The sequence below is a fragment of the Centruroides vittatus genome, unplaced genomic scaffold (assembly GCF_030686945.1).
Source record: "Centruroides vittatus isolate TY-2023 unplaced genomic scaffold, ASM3068694v2 contig_397, whole genome shotgun sequence".
NCBI lineage: Eukaryota > Metazoa > Arthropoda > Arachnida > Scorpiones > Buthidae > Centruroides > Centruroides vittatus.
Genome location: NW_027122212.1, coordinates 245,689 through 264,498, shown reverse-complemented (window position 1 = coordinate 264,498; position 18,810 = coordinate 245,689). Strand labels below are relative to the sequence as shown.

The following is an 18,810-nucleotide window of genomic DNA, read 5'->3' as shown; positions in this document are numbered from 1 at the left end:
AAATAGTCTTAACTTCACATTTTTAAGTTAATTTTTAATTTAGAATATTCTGAAAGAAGAAAATTCAGCCTGGAGTAGGACTTGAACCTGGAACTCCTGCTTACAGTGCAGATACATTGTCAGGATTACATGGACCTCTGTCAGTTTTGGTTCCAGAGCTATTAATTAATTAATTTAGATACTGTATAACCAAAGGAAATAGGATTATTCTTGTCAATCCCAGGAATAATCCTATTCTATTTTAAAAACTAAAAAGTAAAAGACCTGTGACTTGCTATCTCGGTTGATTACATACAGTTGTACTGTATATGGAATAAAAAATTGCAACTTATTAGTTTTAAGAAACCAAAAACATTTTTTTAGATTAATATTTTTTAGATTTTATCTTTAGATCTCTTGTAGAATGCTGATTTAAAACTGATAACTGATGTTCTGTAGGTGATATAAAAGATCTGAAAAATGTTAATCAAATGTTTTTGAACATTTTTGAGATTATAATCCTGAAATGTTAAAATTACATATACAATCTTAAAATTTTCTGACACTTTCATTGTTTTGTATACAGTACTGTTTATTGTAATCATGGATAATGTTAAAATTTCCAGGTCCTAACACATACAAGTTAAAATAAATTATAAAATTTTGTTTACTAAAATAATAATGGTGTATTTGGCTATTGCTATCATTGTCATTGGGTAAATAGGCCTTTTCAAGCTCACTTCTTGTGTATTCATAATGTGTGGCTGGATAGCATGCAGTCATTATCAGTTATTATTATCAGTCTTAACTAGTGTTTTAAATATTAACCCTTTTATTCATGAGACTCACAATTGTGAAAGTCATATTACATATTTTTTTGGGGAATGGGTTATTGAGTACTATACAGTCATGACCCTGACAATTGTGTTTGTACTTTACTTCAACATTTATTTTTGCACTTTCTAACAGTTGTTGGATGAATTAATAGAATTAGCTGCAAATGGCTGCTTTTAACAATTCAGCTGAGCCTGATAAGTGTTAGTTTTTTCAAATTTCCAAGTTCAGTAAGGTATATTTTTTTCTTACTTTCTGATTGGTCGGATATGTTTAATAACTATATTCAAAAGCCTAAATTCCAGCAAAAAATCCTATACTTATGCAAATCATCTTGCTGTAGAGTTGGAAAATGAAACCATGATGTTTGACTATTCGAATCCGAAGCATTGTCATTTGCTGATTGGAGACCTATCCAGTCTGGGGAGTTGATGATTGGAGGAGACAATCCCTGTATGAACCCATAGTTTATAGGTGGTGGAAGAAAAATTTCCATGGGTATGAGAATGTGTCATCATCCTTAAAGTTGATTGCCTTCTTATTCACCACTGCCTTGTTATTAGAATACTGTATATGAAATTAGGGTTAATAACTTAACTCTCTGTAACTTAAAATTTTAAGCTAACACATTTGTTAGGTTAAAATTTTAAGTTACAGAGATTGTGTAAATGTGGATGCTTACAATTGTGAGTCATGAATTTCTGGAAGTTTTGTGGTGCAGCTTCAAATACGAGACATTTCATGGTTTTTTTTTATTTCATTTATTTTTTATTTTTACATTTTGACCTTTCCAGGACCATCAGGTTGCTAAACAACTCATGCAAATAGTACAAAAAGTAGCCATCGTAAGGACCTCTTGACAGCCGACCAAATATTTGGTATCCTAGACAATGGAGATTTGTCTGAATTAGAAAAGTTATCCAATTTTGATGATGATAATGACCGATTATTTACTTATCTTACTGCCAATCAAGGTGACAGCAAAAGCAATGAGGATTATGAAGACATGATGACTACAGTATAGCTGTTCATAACTTTCAATTCCATCAAGTTATAATAATCCTGCACATCAGTGTAGTATGCAAAAATTCAAGTGGAGAAATTGGCTCTTTCAGCCCCCAGCCACAGTATTTCCATAGCCTTTTCCAGATCCAGCTTCAGATGTAGTTGTTGGTAGTCCTCTCAGCTATTTCATGAAATATGTCACTCCAGAGCTCATCAGTTCAATTGACAATCAAACAAATATGTATTCAGTTGAGAAAGATGGAAAATCCATTGTAACAATGGACAAAGAAATCTGTGCCCTGGTTGTAATACATATTACTGGAGCATTAGGATTTCCAAGAATAAGACAGTTCTGTTCACCTGGAACAAAGATTGATTTTGATATCAGTTGCAATGAGCGTCAATAGGTTTTTTAAACTTCGTGCACAGTTCCACATGGTGAATAATGCTGATGCCAAAAATGGAATTGTTCGTTTGTGGATGGTAGGTTAATGAGACTTATAAAGGTAATTATTTGCTGGATACTAATACTAAATGGAAATTATTTTGCATTTCATGTATGTTCACTTTTGGAAACATTCAGAAGTAGAGTTCATCAGCTTCCCATCAAAGAAAAGGTTCGCATAGATGAGCAAATTTGCTATTTTAAAAGACAACTCAGTTTAAAACAATATATAAAAGGCAAACCATATCCTTAGGGAGTAAAGATTTATCATCGTTGTGAAGAAAGTGGTGTGGTCTATGGTACTTTGTGGTTTACGAAGGCTCAGCTAGAAAACATGATGAAGCAAAAGTGCAAGAGTTTGGTTTCATGAGAGTATTGGTTTTGAAATTAGATTGTATTTCTACTGGCTTCAATCATCAGTTGTTTTTTGACAAATTCTTATGAATGTGCTATGCAAACTGAAAGAAATTGATATGGGTGACTTTTTTCATTAAATGGTCATCATTTCCCCTTACGGGGATCAGTCATCCTTGTCCCACTATCATACTACAAGGAAGACGGTTCATTTAATTTTTCATGCAATTTTTCATACATACATGTATTCGTACAAATAAAACTAATAATATTAACACACTTAGGATTGTGACAGCATTCTGGTCTGTCTTACATAGATTACCGGTAACTTGCGAGTATATATGCTAGGAAGGTGGCTTCCCTCTAATCTCGCATCTAATCTAATCTTTCTCACAAAGTTTGTAAGTCATTTGATAGGTTTCTGTCTTGTATCATGTGATACATTTTGAGATTAGATTCGTCATTGCGCTGCTGATGTAAAGTCGAGATCTCCACTCTCTCTCTCTTTCATACTTGCAGCATTTAAGGAGTAAGTGGTCAAAGTCCTGTTCTGCTTCACTGCACTCACATGTTTCAGTTTGTCTTTTGTCAATTCTCTGTAGGTATGTGTTACAATTACAGTGGTCTGTATATATTTGACTTGGTAAGGTGGTTGACTGGTAGCCACCTCAGGTCTTTTGTTTGTTCTTCCACATTTGGCAATAGTCAATACGTGTGTCTTCCCTTATCGGAATTTGTCCAGTTCTCTTGCCATTCGATTAGTGTTTCATTTCGTAACATATTTTTGATCCCTGAAATAGGGAGCTTATTGTAATTCACCTCTCTGTCAATTTGGCCACTTCTTTGGCCAGTAGGTCTGCTTTCTCATTGCCCATAATTCCAGTATGGGCTCTTATCCATTTGAATTTGATGTCTAAATTACCATCTGTATGTTTAGAGCCATTACATTATTAACAGCAAATTGCTGCATTGTGCTGATAGCTGACTTACTATCTGTGTTAACTATAATATGGCCAGTTGTGCAGGCTGAGATCGCCCACTTGATTGCGTCTTCTATTGCCAACAGTTCTGCTTGGTATATGGAACATTCGTTCCTGAGCCTATATTTTCTTTCATATATTTGCCTATCATCATACATTGTTACGAAGGCTGCACCCACTCCTTTGTCTATCTTAGAGCCATCCGTATACACTTCTATTTCCTCTCTTTCATTATCGTTAGCCATGCATATGGTCTTCTGTTTGTACGGTCTCGGTAGCATTGCTACTGTAGACTTTAAGTTCATGTCTGCCTTTTTAAGTTTCATTCTGTCAATTGACATGTTCTGCCTGTTAAAGTTGTAGAGGATGGTTCTCTCTTTTATTATTAAGTCAATTGGTGGTGGTCCTGCCATCACCTGTAAGGCTTCTGTTGATGTTGGTACAATAAGCCTTAGTTAACCTTAACAGTGCACTGTGTAACTTCCTCTTGATGGTCTCTTTACTGGTCACTCGATACCAGGCAGCTGCTCCATAAGTTATTCTTGGTATAAAAGCTCCTGTATAAGTCAGTTCGATACCCTCTTTGCCTAGGCCTATGTTGCCTTGGCCACTCTCGCAAGGGTGTTAAACATATTCATCCACTTATCTCTTGTTATTGCATGTAGGAGCCATGTCAATCTATTGTCTAAGATAATTCCCAGGTATCTCAATTGCTTTTCCACTTTTATACTTTCACTTCCCATCCTTGTTGTGAGAGTCCTCTTATATAGGTATGTCCTTTTGAGAAAATAATTGCCCTTGTTTTCTTAAGAGTTGTATGATAGCTTCAGTTGCTCCCCAATATCCTGAATTGTACCAAGCACATGTTCTCCTTTTTGCTCTATCTCTCTTTGAGAGTTTGCTCCATAGATTATGATTGTATCATCAGCTTATGCCAGTTCTATCATGTCTGGTCATATGTCTATTCTCAGGAACTGGTCATAAGCCAAGTTCCAAAATAACTGTCCTGAATTGGACCCTTGAGGGCATCCTGTTCAATTCTCTGTTAATGTGTGCCCTATTTGTGTTATATACTATTCTTTGATCATTAAGATAGTCCTTTACAACATAGTAAATATTTTCAGGGCATTCGGCTTCCCTTAGAGATTGCAGAATGAGGGACCACCACGTGTGGTTGAACGCCTCTTTTATATCTAAACTGATGGCACAACAATACTTGTTTTCAGTTAGAGTTTGTTCAGTTCCATCTACAACTTTACTGATTATATCATCCATACTCCTGTTTGACACTTAGGAACCTTTTATCTATAATTTGAGCCATTATTCTTTGACTTATAAGGAAGTCGAGGACCTTTCCCAACATAGGTCTATAACTTTTTGCTAAGCTCTTTATCCAGGTCATCTCCCTTTAGAATGATAACTAGCTTTGCCTCCTTCCATATTAATGGAAAGAACCTATATTGGAGGCATAGGTTATACAATGCTGTCGTGTACTCCGGGTCTGTCTCCCAGATCTTGTAAACAATCTCAGTCACTATTCCATCAGGCTCAGGAGCCTTTCCAGGCTTTAGCCTGTATATAGCATTCTCCACCTCCTCCTTAGTGAACTCTGGGTTTACTGAATTTCTATATTCTGCTTCTCCATTTATCCTTATTTGCTGTTGTTGTGGCGTGTCTGTCTCCTGATTGTCTGGAGGAAAGAACGTGTCCATTAGTCTTTCTACTGTTCTCTCGACCTCTTCTGTGTATGTTTCGCCTTCGCATATTGATGCCAGAAAGGTTGGAACCTTGAGCTTGCCTATGCAAGCCTTATAAAGAAAGCCCCACAGCTTTGTGGTGCTCTCCATACAGAATTGCTTCCAGGATTCAATTTTCCTGGCTTTTATCATGTCTTTATAAACTTTACTATTATTCATGTACTCTCTTTTCTTTGCCCATCTCTCGGATTCATTCCGGGCTCTCTGGTATCTTCTTCGCAGTCAATTGTTTTTTGTTTGTCATCTTGGTTACCTAATTAGTCCACCAGGGAACTGTACCCTGTCCTTTCTTTTGCTTTGGGATGCTCTCTTTGCAGACCATTAGGAGGGTCTTCTGAAAGTTATGTATAAGCTGTTCAGCTTCTTGTTTGTTTTTACAGTCTTGTATTTTTTCAAGATTCATGCTTCTACTTATCTTTGTCTGAAAGAGCAGCCAGTTAGCTCTGTTTATGGCATAGTGGATGCTGCCTTCACAATCCACTTCATCTATTACTCCCAGTTCGAAGAATATGTAGCTATGGTTGCTAAGACTGCACAGCAAAGATACTTGCCATGATTTGACCTGTCTTAGTGTGATACTGTTACATATAGTAAGGTCAATCCAGCTTTGACCTATCGGTGCATCGAATGTGAGTAAGGAATCAGGCTGATTAAGTATATGTAGGTCATTTACATTGACAAACTCCAGAATCTGCTCTGCTCTGTCATTGTTTTCCGGGTCTCCCCAGAGCTCAGAGTGTGCATTCAAGTCACTGCATATTATGATATGCTTGTTTTTAAAATGTTTAATCAGTTCATCTATACCAGGGGTGGCCAACAAGTCGATCGCGATCGAGTGGTCGATTGCCAAGCCAATTTTGGTCGATCACTAGTGATGTCTTGACTTAATGTATTATATTTGTAACCGAACACAACTGTATGCATGCAGTTATGACTCGACTCATAAGCAGTGAGTGCACTTCGTACTGAAACAGCATATAAACATAGTATGTATTTCACACTTCTCCCTCCCCACTTAGACTATGCCTATGACAACAAGTCGATCGCGACACATTTTTCCGATAAAAAGTAGATCTTATGTGCACAAAAGTTGGCCACCCCTGATCTATACTATTAAGAGTCGAGCTAAGGTCTTTGGTTGTATTGGACAATAAACACTTATAAGTAAGTAATTCTTGTCACCATTCCCTGCTTCAAAGCAAGTTATGAACTTGTTACTTACTTTATTGTGGAAAACCACTGATATGTCTGGGCTGCTTATGACAGTTGCTGTTGATGGACAGTAGTCCTTGTTGTAGTCTTGAAGGCTGTTTGAAGGCATGCCGGTGCCTCTCTTATGCTGTAGGGCTCCATTAATCTGTACAATTCTTAATGATCTTTCGTTTGTCTGACCCATAGCATTACTCGCCATAGTCAGTTTTTGCAATAAGCATTTTTCTTACTTTTTGTATTAGTGGGCATCGCTTTGAGCATGCATTATGGCATGTATCTTTGAGTTTTTCTCTTCTGCAGTTCACGTACTTTGTATTTGCTGGTGCATTCTTTGTATTTGTGACTGTGGCCAAACTGGTTGCAAGTGGGTCCTTTCTCTTTGCAATCTTTGGCAATGTACCCAATTCTACAGCACTGGAAACACTGCGTGACAGAGATATAATCCTTAATGCCACATCTGGATCATCCCAGGTTAATCTTTTTGTTTTGAATGATTAGTCTTCTTGTCGTGGGCTTACTTCCAATACCCAGTTCGTTGTGTTCTTGTTTTTGTTTCCAAATTGGAACTTTATTTCAGTTTGCTTGTGGAACTCTTTTGCAGTCGTCATGTTATTGTTTCATTTTGTTCATACAGGTATTCTATCAGTTTGACTTTTGGGATATCTGTTCCCACACCATACATCCTGGGCCTCCTTCACAGAGGTTCCCTTGTCTTCAATCCAGTTTTCTCTTCTATTACCTCTTTCAGTTTTAGCTTCTCATTTGTAGCAACCTCAATGGCTACTCCTCCTCCCCTTAACTTTCTAACAGCTTGGATTCCTATGCCCATCTGCTTTGGGTTTATATTCTTCTTCAACTTTTCTTTCTTTTTCTCTGAGTCTTCATTTTCTTTTTCTGGCTTTATGAAAATAATTTCTTTCTTTGGCTTCGGGCTTCTCTGCATTGCTACCTGTATGTATGTTGGTCCAGCATGGCTCCTGGACTCCAGAACCTTATCTATTTTCTCTTGTAGACTCTCCACTGCAGCTTGCAGTGGGTCCCTGTTCTCCTGCAACAGATTGATGATCTTGTCCATCTGTGCACAGACAAAGACCACGTGTTCTCCCACGCCTAGTCTACAGTTGTTATTAATTATCATATAGTCTCTTACTTCTTAGCGGATGCTTTCCACAAGTTTCACCCTCTTGTCCTCAAGGGGGATCTCCATTTCGCCTTGTGACGACACCTTGTCATCGAACTCTGAGATGTGGGGCCTTTTAGCTGACATAACCCTAAAAATGGACTGTTAATCTTTGCTAAATGATGGAGTTGTTGTTTAGTTTCACCCTTTCGAGCTACTCATGAGCAAGACCTCACAAAGGTACGACTCTGCTTTCCCTGGTTCTGTAATAGCATCAAGAAAAGATAAGACAATAAATGCTGGTGTAATCGCCGGAAAAGACAGTCAATAAGCTCACAAATAAATGCAGTACTAAACAATGGGGCTCCCTGCCCAATATGGGTGACTGTGCCAGTTGCCCATATAAATTTTTCTTTCAGTTTTTTGAGTGGAAACTTGGACAGCCTGTTGGCTCTGATAGTGCCTCTCAGGGCCAACTGGCTGTCTGGGTGACCACTCAAGGTTAAGAAAGAGTTGTCAAAATTAGGCAGAGGTAGTCATGATCTAGAATCACAGCAGATAGTGACATTGTTGCAACAAGATGTTTTGCCAACAGCATTGTGACATTTGTTTGTATCTATGATTTTTGGTGTAGGACAAATAGACAAGGTGATATGACAGGAAGCAGGAAAAAAGATAGATGTGAATAGTTCTGAAGTGATGAAAATGTACATCCAGTGAATGGGTGGAGTGGACAGATTAGATGCTGTGATGGCTTATTACAGGATTTTACTGAAGTCATGAAAGTGGTACTTGCACTTTGTCTTCCACTTCATAGACTTGGTGGTCTGTAATAGCTGGTCTGAGGACCAGAAAGAGCGAAGTAATGCAAAGCTGCAATGGACCTGCTTGCATTCCATGTAACTCTAAGTGAAAAGTTGATCAAGTGTGACATTATGCAAAACAGGAAAGGAGCTAGGTCACGAGACATCCATGTGGAATGCCTAACATAGAAGTACATTATGATGAGGTGAGACTAGAGGATTTGATCCCGGGATTCTGACCACTTTTTAGTCCCAAAGTTTTCAGGATTAAGTTTTCCTGATCCCGAGATTTTCAGGATTGACATTATTTTTAAAAACTTGCAAAATAGACTGCATGAAGCAAAACGTTCAGTGCCAGTACTCTTAACAGAATTGCTTGCCTATCATTTCAATATAAAACTTCTTGTATTTTGAACTAAAATGATAGGCAAGCAGTTCTCACTAGGTTACCTGGTAATATACTTCATTTTTGCATGTTTGAATTTTCAATGGCGCCAATCGATTTTCTGGCGCAGTCGAGAGCACTTTTGGTTGGCTGTAGAGATCTAACATGACCCTTTAAAAATTCTAATAAGTCGTTCGATGGAGGAATATCATCACCCTTAAGTGAGCACTCCCACCAGCCTCTGGTTGTTGCATCCAATTTAAATTGAATAATGAACGTAAATAATATGCTCGAGAACTCATCTATATTAAAAGTTAGAGCTTCTAAAGATCAAATACACTCTGTAGTTGATTAAACAAAATTGTAACACGTGTCAGGTGTGTTTATGTTATCTAGCATTGATGTACAGTCCACAGCTCCAGGGCTGGATTAACCCACTTTGGGGCCCTAGACATTTTCTTCTTACCAGGCCCCTTCCCTCTCCTACAAGAAATAGAGCACATAAAAAATATAAAACAATAAATAAAACAAAACTAAATAATGTCAAAAACTACGAAGGCTATTTTTTAAATAAGGTCCGTTTTTTTAATAAAAAGAAAAATACTGTAAATATCATTAAAATATATTTTTTCCATATTCTACATTTTTTTATCTACTTTTCTACATAATTTTCATTTTTGTTTAAACATTTGTCATACCGCTCAACAATTTTTGAATTTCGACTTCAAAGAAATCTGCCGCCTGTGAAGAAGCCTAATCCATGACTGCAGTTTTCACTTCTTCATCGTCGTTGAACCGTTGACCACCAAGGAACTCCTTTAAGTATCGAAACAAGTGAAAATCACTGGGTGCAAGGTCTGGACTGTGTGGATGATTGTATCAAGTCAAAACGATAAAGCACTTTAATCTTTTTGTTTTGTGATCGTCAGAAAGCAGTCTTGGAACGCACCGAGAAAACAATTTTCGATAATTCAGTTTCTCCAAAACAATGGTATGCAAGACTGATCTTGAAATCTGTGGAAATTCAATTGATAACGTTGAAATCGTGAATCATTGGTTCTCTTGAATTTTGTTATCCACATCAAGAACAAAATCTTCAGAAATCAGAGAAGGTCGACCAGGGCGTGGCTCATCATGCACATTAACTCGCCCATCCTTGAACATTCTTACCCATTTTCGAACTTTACTATCACTCGTAGCATTATCACCGTAAACTTCACAAATCTGATGGGGAATTTCCGCTGCTGCCAAGTTTCTTGAACTCAAGAATCAAATAACAGATCGCATCTCACAGTCGGCGGGAGACTCAATTTTCTTAAACATTTTAAACTTTTACAGCTCAGCATACAGACAGACGATATGGCTACAAATGGCGTCAAAACGCGCACCATGCTTGCTCGGAGCAGAAGCCCATGCATACTGCCTTGATTGCTCATTATTCTCACTCTCATTCACAAACGGACCTTATTTAAAAAATAGCCCTCGTAAAACAAATTTTAAATTTTTATTAATAAAAAATATTTAATATACAACAATAAATTTTAGTTTTTCTAGAAAAGTTTGAACAGTTTGTTTATAAATTTAAAAAAATTGAAATTTATTTTATTAAATGTCTAACAAAAGTTGTTATACAATAACAATATTACCTTAAAATATTAATTATTTAATTGAACCTTTTTGGTTAATATTTAAATAATATAATATTTTACCCATGAAAGGTAAATTGAATAATGAAAAAGATAATTTAAATAAAAGCCAAGATAGTTTTAAAAAAGTAAGTATATAAATATGAATAAACTTTATGTAAAAATTCAGAAAAGTAAACTATCATATTTACAAATCTTTTCAAAACAGACAGTTTGATCGGCCCCCAGACATTTGTCTCATTTGTCTATGTCATGATCCAGCCCTGCACAGCTCTGTCACATGTATCAGGTATGTTATGTAACTGTAGACTTAAGAATGCAGGATGAGATCTTCCCGCCTAGTGCTCAGTGCATTTTACTTGTCAATGTGTCAGCCATCTTGTTTTGCCAGCAGATTTTAGTAGTGTTTGTGCCAACAAATGCTACTAAATAATTCTGAATAAATAATTCCGAAATAATCCCAGGATCCTGGGATTGATTAAGTATAATCCCGAAATTCTGGGATTAGAAATAATGACCTGGATCAAATTCCCTAAGTGGGACACTGGTCAATTGCAGAGAATATGAAGGACTCTCTAGTATGTTGGATCAAGGGCTGTAAAAGCAGAGGCCATGTTAAGTGCAAAAAATGTGGCATGTACCTTTGCATTACAAAAGATAAAAATAGTTTCAATAAGTTTCATGTCAAATAAGTGATGCTATAGTTCATTATGAAACCAAAATAAAGTAAATAGGCTATCTTTTCAAATTGTTTCTATGATATAACTACCTGGTATTATACACAAACTAGCATTTCAACACAACTATCACAATTGTGAATAGTTGTGAATCACACATAAGAAATACCCTAAATTCTTTTTAATACTATAGCCTTTCTACAAGGTCAGATCTGTCCAAAAGAACTGTTATATATTTTTTCCTCTTAAAATAAAATTGTGACTGAAAGAGTTAAATGTTAATTATTTTAATCATTACTTACTCTTAATATAATAATTTAAATTGCTGGTATTATGCTTGCTTCTGTGTAAAGTTGTTTACAGAGAGATATTGATGAATTATATATTAATTAATTGTAATTAATAAATGATAAAGTTAAACATTTTTTGAAATCATTTTAGCATGTTATTTTAATGTTAGTCAGTGAAACCAGAATGTTATATAATTGTGGTCTTAATGTTATCATTTTAAGCAAGTCCCAAAGTGAACACAATGAATAATGTCCTTATTAATCACTTAGTCCATAACATAAATAAATTTCAGTTCTAATCAATTTCATGTGTTCTGGCATGCATTAATAATCAAACAGTATAAAACTTAATACACCTATCCCTCGATTTACACGGAAGATAGGTTCCTGAGAAAAATGTGTAAATCGAATTTGTATCTTTTTGAATGTAAAACCGTGTAAATCGAAAAGTATGCAAAAAAATGCATAATTTCGTTGTTTATTAATTATGAATTTTTTTCAATTTTTTAAAGATACATAAATCAAACAAAAATATTGAAAGGCAAAAAAAAATATATTCTTTTATTAATTAAATACAAAGTACAAAGGAACAAAAAATAAAATCTGAAAGATTCATAAAAATGTAATGTAATTGTGTAATGTAATGTAATGTAATGTAAAAAATGTAATTAAAAATAATTTAATCGTTTGTTACTTATGAATATGAAAAATTAAAATTTTCTGGTTTAAAACTATGTGCAATGAATGCAACTTCGTGCATATGGGGGAGTGCAACTTCGATAAACCCTACATCGGTTTATCGGTTACTATTTGACAAATTGAAATAAGACTGTCACCTAGTATCCTAAATATCAACTATAACACATAATTAAGGTGGATTGGAAGATAGATGTAGATTAGAGTTAAAAATTGTTCCTTTTGATCATAGCCAGTTTATTTTCTACATTTATTTTATAAACCGTGTGAAAGCGAAAACGTGTAAAAGAAGTACCGTGTAAAACGAGGGATAGGTGTATATTCAAGAATTAAATTCTCAAATTGATATATTAAAAGTGTAATTACTGGTTGAAAAATATTGCTTTTAGTTGTATGTTAAAATTAATAGTAACTGTTTAAAGCTTATAATTGTATGTAACATACATAAGTTATATTTTTAACATGTCCATGATATGTTGGAAACATAATTTGTTATACAATAATGTAATATTAAGTAAATGCTTTATAGAGCAATATTATAATCTGTATTATATTATTTTCTTTCTGTTAGGTAATATCCCTTGGTGGAAAGCATGGACCAAAAAATATGTTGTTTTGTGTTTGATATGTGGAGGTGCTTCTGTTCTCCTTGGAATAATATTAATTTGTATTTATTTTATTTTACGATCATATACATCTTCTCTTCAATTTTTTGAAACCATTCCTACCTATGTTCCTGCAGTTGTGGTAAGTAATCAAAATATCTAAACTTATTTTATTCTTTATTGATTATGTCATTAGTCAGTAGTGTGTATCTGATTTAATGAATATAAACATTCCTTAACTTATTTAATTATAAATTTAGTTTTATAATTCAATGTAATTAAACTCAGTTTGCATATAACAACATTGATTTTGATGATAATGTGTTATATATATATATACATATATATATATACTGTATATAATGGCATCATTAAGGAAGCATGTTGTCTGGGAGAGTTTCTTCTTAATTTGTGATATGGTTGAACATAGAATCATCAACAATTGTTCTCAATCCACTGCAAGATAAAGGTCCCTTCAAGGCCCTTTCAACTATATATGTCCACTGCACTTACCTTCTATGATAACTCAGCATATACTTTCCTGATTTTATCCTCATATCTTTCATGGGATTGTTTCCTGGATAGCTTTTTGTCTTTTTGTATCTAGTAAAATATCTCATTTTTTACCATTCATTGTTTTTTCTAATAATGTGACTTGACCATTGCCATTTTAGTTGTTTTAACATTCTGATAATGTCAGATACAGTGGTACCTCATCCTTCAATTGTTAAATTCAACAAAAAAAATCACTTCAGAGTTTTGAACAATGCTTCAAAGTTCAAACTGTATTTACAGTGACAAAATGTGCTTGAAGCATAAATACAATCTGTTGTGTATCTAAGTTGTCTCTTGCTCTCATGTTATGCTCATATGTTTTCAGTGCTTTTTTTATTTTTGGTGTGTATGCTTATGTATATATTGTGTGTTAATTGTTGATTTTTAACAATTTCTTCTTAAAGTTTTCTTTGATGACAGCTTCTGTTTAGCTCGGCTGTGAAAAGGCAGAAATTTTCCACTAAAGTTTTACATGCAATTACATTGCACATAATCACCATTTCTTGAATTTGATGATTTTGAAAATCCTTGTAATTTGTCATCTCTGCATGTGCCAAATTTCAGTCATACATTTTTTAGTTTACAAGATATTGTTTTGTTTACAGAACAATGTTCTTGAGCCTTTACCCATAGGAAAGTCTTCTCAACTTTATATATGGACTAGTCAAATATATGCCAGTCAAACTCATGTTATCACAGTTTAAGTATGATAACATGAGTTTGACTGGCAATGAATAATGGGAGGGCTGGGATGTTTCTCAGAAAGACCAGAAAATGATTTTTCTACATTTTTCAAGCACAAAATAAAGCTGCAAAAAATTTAAATTGTTGAAAGTCATAGTGTCATATGGAGAAAAGTGTTCGAGATCAGTGACTTGCAGACTGCCATATCATGACATCATGCATAGCTGATAAGCATCTTTGAGGTCATTATTCTTTCTTGGGGCAATCTTAAGAAGCCTCCTTGATTGACAGCATTGAAAAATAGTGTTAGAGTGGAAAATGACTGCCTTACACAAGTGATCAAGTTAAAAAAAATGAAAACAGGCACAAGGTGAAAAATTTTAGCAGCAATTTTTTGGACCCATGATAAGTGGAAAACATTTTTTTAATCAAAATTATTAAATAGTCAGATGGATAGCATTATACCCCGTTCGCACCGAGCATTTCAATCTAGATTGTGACCAAGGTCAGCGACTAAGCCTTGGTGCGAACACCCTCGACCGTTTCAATCTCGACTGAAACGACGTTCAATCGCGATTGACTGGAGAGAGTTCTTGAAACTAGATCCAGTCATAAGAGAGATCCCACAATCCCACGCGAGTGAGAAAATACAACATGGCTACAGAACACGTGTCGGGGTATCGGCAAAGAAATAAAAAAGATGTTTGGAGAGACGATGACATCTGTCTATTATTAGATATATGGCAAGATAAAGTATTTATTTCTAATCAAAACTTCCATTTTGTGTATTGGTGTTTGTGACTTACCGAGTAGTTATGCCAGTTTTATCATCACTTACAATAGCCGGGTTATTCTCAAGCGAATTACCTGTGCGAACGGCACGACGTTTGAATAGCGACAGTCACAATCCAGATTGTAGGTAAATCGAGATCGAAGTTAGTCGAGGATTGTGTGCGAACGTAGTATTAGAATATCATGGAATCACAGCTAAGTCAATTTGGTAAAAAAAATACTCCAAAAAAACTAGTAGATGTGGAAAATGCTGGTATCTTATATGATTGTGGATTAATTAACACTTTTAAATTAATTTAAAATGTTTTGCTATTATATTTATATTTAAAAGATTGTATTATTGTTGTTCTATTTTAAGTGTAAGTATTATTTTTTTATGTACAGTGGGAACTTGATTAGCTGAACTTGATGGGATGGATCATGAATCTTTTAGATAGATTAAATTTTGGATAATCCAGAAACTTGTTTGTTTTTGCATTTTGGGTACTGTGTGTACATTTAAGGTTTCATGAACAATAAGTACTATAATGTAATTACTGTGTTTAAAATTAATTTACCAAATACTTAAAATCTAACATAATATTGCATATGAGTTACTTTTATGGCACTGCCCTTCACAGATGACATAGTGATTTCCTGTTACATGGAGAGTTTGGTTTCTGTGTTTTATACTCTGTTGTATGGGATAACTCAAAAATGTTGGTTTAGTAAAAGTTTTACTGCTGAATTTATAAAAAAGTTTTTTCCTCTTTTTACAAAATAAATCCAGTTTTCATTCCTTTATCTTTTGCTTTATAGCTATTAAGTGCCTACTTAATTTTAAATATTTTCTATTTTTGGCTCTAAATATGTATTATTCTCTCATCAACAAATTGTTTATTAAGCATAGGACATGAACTGGATACATAAGTAATAACAGTAATAAACTTTAACATTTAAATTCCAGCAACTTAAAATTTATTCAGAACAGCATCAGGGAACACAAGATGACAATCTGGAAAAGATAACTTGACACTGTCTTAGCTGTTTATGTGATGGAACTGGATGTGGAAGTTAACTTTTAAGGGACAAGGATCATAAGACTAATGTATAATAACTCTGACTGAAAACAGCTAGAAGAACTAGCACTATTTATAAATCCTCATGAAGAGTCAAATCTATAAATTAAAAGGATATTGGAACTAGGGATTGCAATTGCTGGATTGCTCATCCAGCAGTCCAGCTGGATCCAGCACATTCTTCAGCCTGCTGGATCCAGCACTGCGGATCTGCAAATACTCAATTAACTTTCTAAATAATGTTGCCAAAGTCTACGTTGTCGGCATTGCCGCTTTGCTACATGCGCTATCGCTCAGCGGCAAGAGTGACATTGCCATTCAGTGCGGCACGTGCTACACCCCCTCTCTTCACTGCACCGCCCGCCCTTTTGCCTCTGCTGATCTAATTGCCAGTTGACTTTCCGCTCTCGCTAAATAAAGTGTCTTTGCGCTAAATAAAATAAGTAACTCCTTTCTTAGTCCTGGTGCATAATTCTAATTTACGGTCAATCGTTCCGTCAATGAATCACGTGATGGAACGATTTATGATTATTTGATGACCCTGAAACCAACTAACGTAGAGGCAGAAAGGGCCTTCTCCACAGCGGGATATATATGCAGTTCATTAAGAAGTAGGTTGGGAGACAACACCATTAATACTATTTGTTTCTTGAGATCCTACTTCCAGAAAAAACAAAAAAATAACAGAAGTGATTGATTTAATTTTATTTAATCCTTTAAAATATTTTATTCAAGACAAGACTAATATTTTATAACCTCTAATTGTATTAAGTAAGAGTTTTTAGCTTTTATTCTATAAGTGGTTAGTGGGCTAGGCTACGCAATTTTATTGTGAAAATTAGCGAGAAACTGAAACTACCTAGTTAGTTAAATAGTTAATTAAATTAATGAATATCAGTATCTTGAGTAATGAGTAAATTGAGTAATCAGTATAATGAGTAAAAACTAAAATAGAAATTGGTTGTTACAATTATCGAAAATACTCAATACGTATGCGTTCTCTATCAGCTTATTCATAGAACAAAGGAATACTGTTGATCACCAGACTAAATTGCTAATCCAAAGAATTATGGAAAATTCAATTGTACAGGACATTGATGATATACAGAAACGGAAAAATCCAGACTGGTATAAAAAAATTTTAAATTATCCATCAAACAATAAATATATGTTGACTAATCTTGCCTTCAACGTCAAAAAACTATTTATATAACTTAGACTGAATAAATACGGAATAACTATTAATAATAAATTCAAAGAGTTTTCCCAGACTACATGTTTAAAATGTAATAAACCATTATCTAAATTTCACATTTTTTGTGAATGTTGTAAAGTAAAAGAAATTACCCAAAATTTAAAAATAAGTATACTATCCAACTGCAACAATGAAAGTGAACTATATGAGATCTTTGACAGAGCAAACAATAATATCATATTTAAGTTATACAATTACATGAATCAATATTTTAAAAATTGGAACAAATTCAAGATTTGAGTCAATACGATATGTACTATATGCATGTTCTAACGATTAAAATTAAAAAAATAAAAACACTACACATATGCCACCTTATAAAATGCAGCCGTGTTTATTCGGTACGAACGTTTTCGGTCGTGTTAAACGACCTTCTTCAGGAAAAATATCCAAAAAAGAAAAAGAATAAAAGAAAAAGATTAAAAAAATAAAAATAAAATATAAGAAAACTGGTAAGACTGATAGCCACTTAGCCACTGATTATCTGTCCTTACATTATTATAATATATTAATATAAATTAATTAGTAGAATTACCTTTGTTATTATTTAAGTTAAACGTATTATAATTAAAATCTAAGTAAACATTTAAAGTTAATTATCTCTATCTCAAGTGTCAAACCGAACCAAAGTTAAGTTTACTATGTGTAAGAAGTTTTACTGATTTATAGTGACCAGTCTAAATAATAAAAGTTTCTCAAGTATTTAAAAAAAATGTTTTATTTCTTTAAAAAAGAACCATAAATTGCTGGATAGATAGATAGATAGATAGATAGATAGATAGATAGATAACACTTTATTGCACCAAAAATACATCTGTGCTGGATCCACGCTGGATCCAGCTGGAATGATGTTGATCCAGCAAAAATCCAGCTGGATTGAAAACACTGCTGGATTGCAATCCCTAATTGGAACAAGTTCTTTTGCTTGGAGGTTGCTAATATGAAATTCCTTGACCAAGTTCCTACAGATATCTTTTCTTGTACAATTTTATTTTTTGATTTTATTTATTTAATTATTTTATTTTGGCTTTTAATTTCTAAATTTTATAAAGAATTATTTGTTCTAACAACTACCAATGTTCTATAATTTAAAAATTTTTTCCTTTTTATTCTTGTACATATTTTGTTGTTCTATTAAGAGCAACCTGAAAAAGGCTTTTAAACAAGACTGAAAACATTTATTCCAAATAAATTTAAGTTGCTGGAATTTAAAAGGTTTATTACTGTTTATTAGCCTTTCCATTTATATTAATCCTGTCTGTAATAATAAATTAGTGCAAGATATTTTATGGTTCTAATATTAATTTATCTCAGTTTTCTTTAAGTGTGGTCAGATATTATATATTTAATTTTGTGCCTATAAATTATGTATTTTTTTTTTTTTTGATATTGCTTTAAAATATTTATATAAAATATATTTTTTACAGCTCATTGTAACTGGTATAATTGTTATGTGTTTTGCAAAAAGAAAGAACAGATATGCCTATTTAGTAAGTATAAATTTTTAAATAAACTTTTTATAAATCATAATGAGCAGTTATTTATTGTGACATTGTCATAATGCTGGGCTGCAATTTTTAATTATCTTTTATTAAAAAAATAATCATTAAAAAAATTACATTACTTTTGGTTTAGATTGGAAGTTTATATATAGTTAGTTGGGGTTTCTGGCCTGTAA

The 18,810-nt window shown here is 33.8% G+C and overlaps 1 protein-coding gene across 1 annotated transcript in view; it reads left to right on the top strand.

Annotated features, from left to right (window-relative positions):
* The window catches only part of LOC136976162 (uncharacterized), a 70,271-nt gene that overhangs the window by 13,327 nt on the left and 38,134 nt on the right, over positions 1–18,810 (top strand). The window contains exons 3-4 of the mRNA XM_067271380.1: positions 12,755–12,930; positions 18,560–18,622. Coding sequence (XP_067127481.1) covers positions 12,755–12,930; positions 18,560–18,622 — 239 coding nt within the window. The remainder of the gene's footprint in view (positions 1–12,754; positions 12,931–18,559; positions 18,623–18,810) is intronic.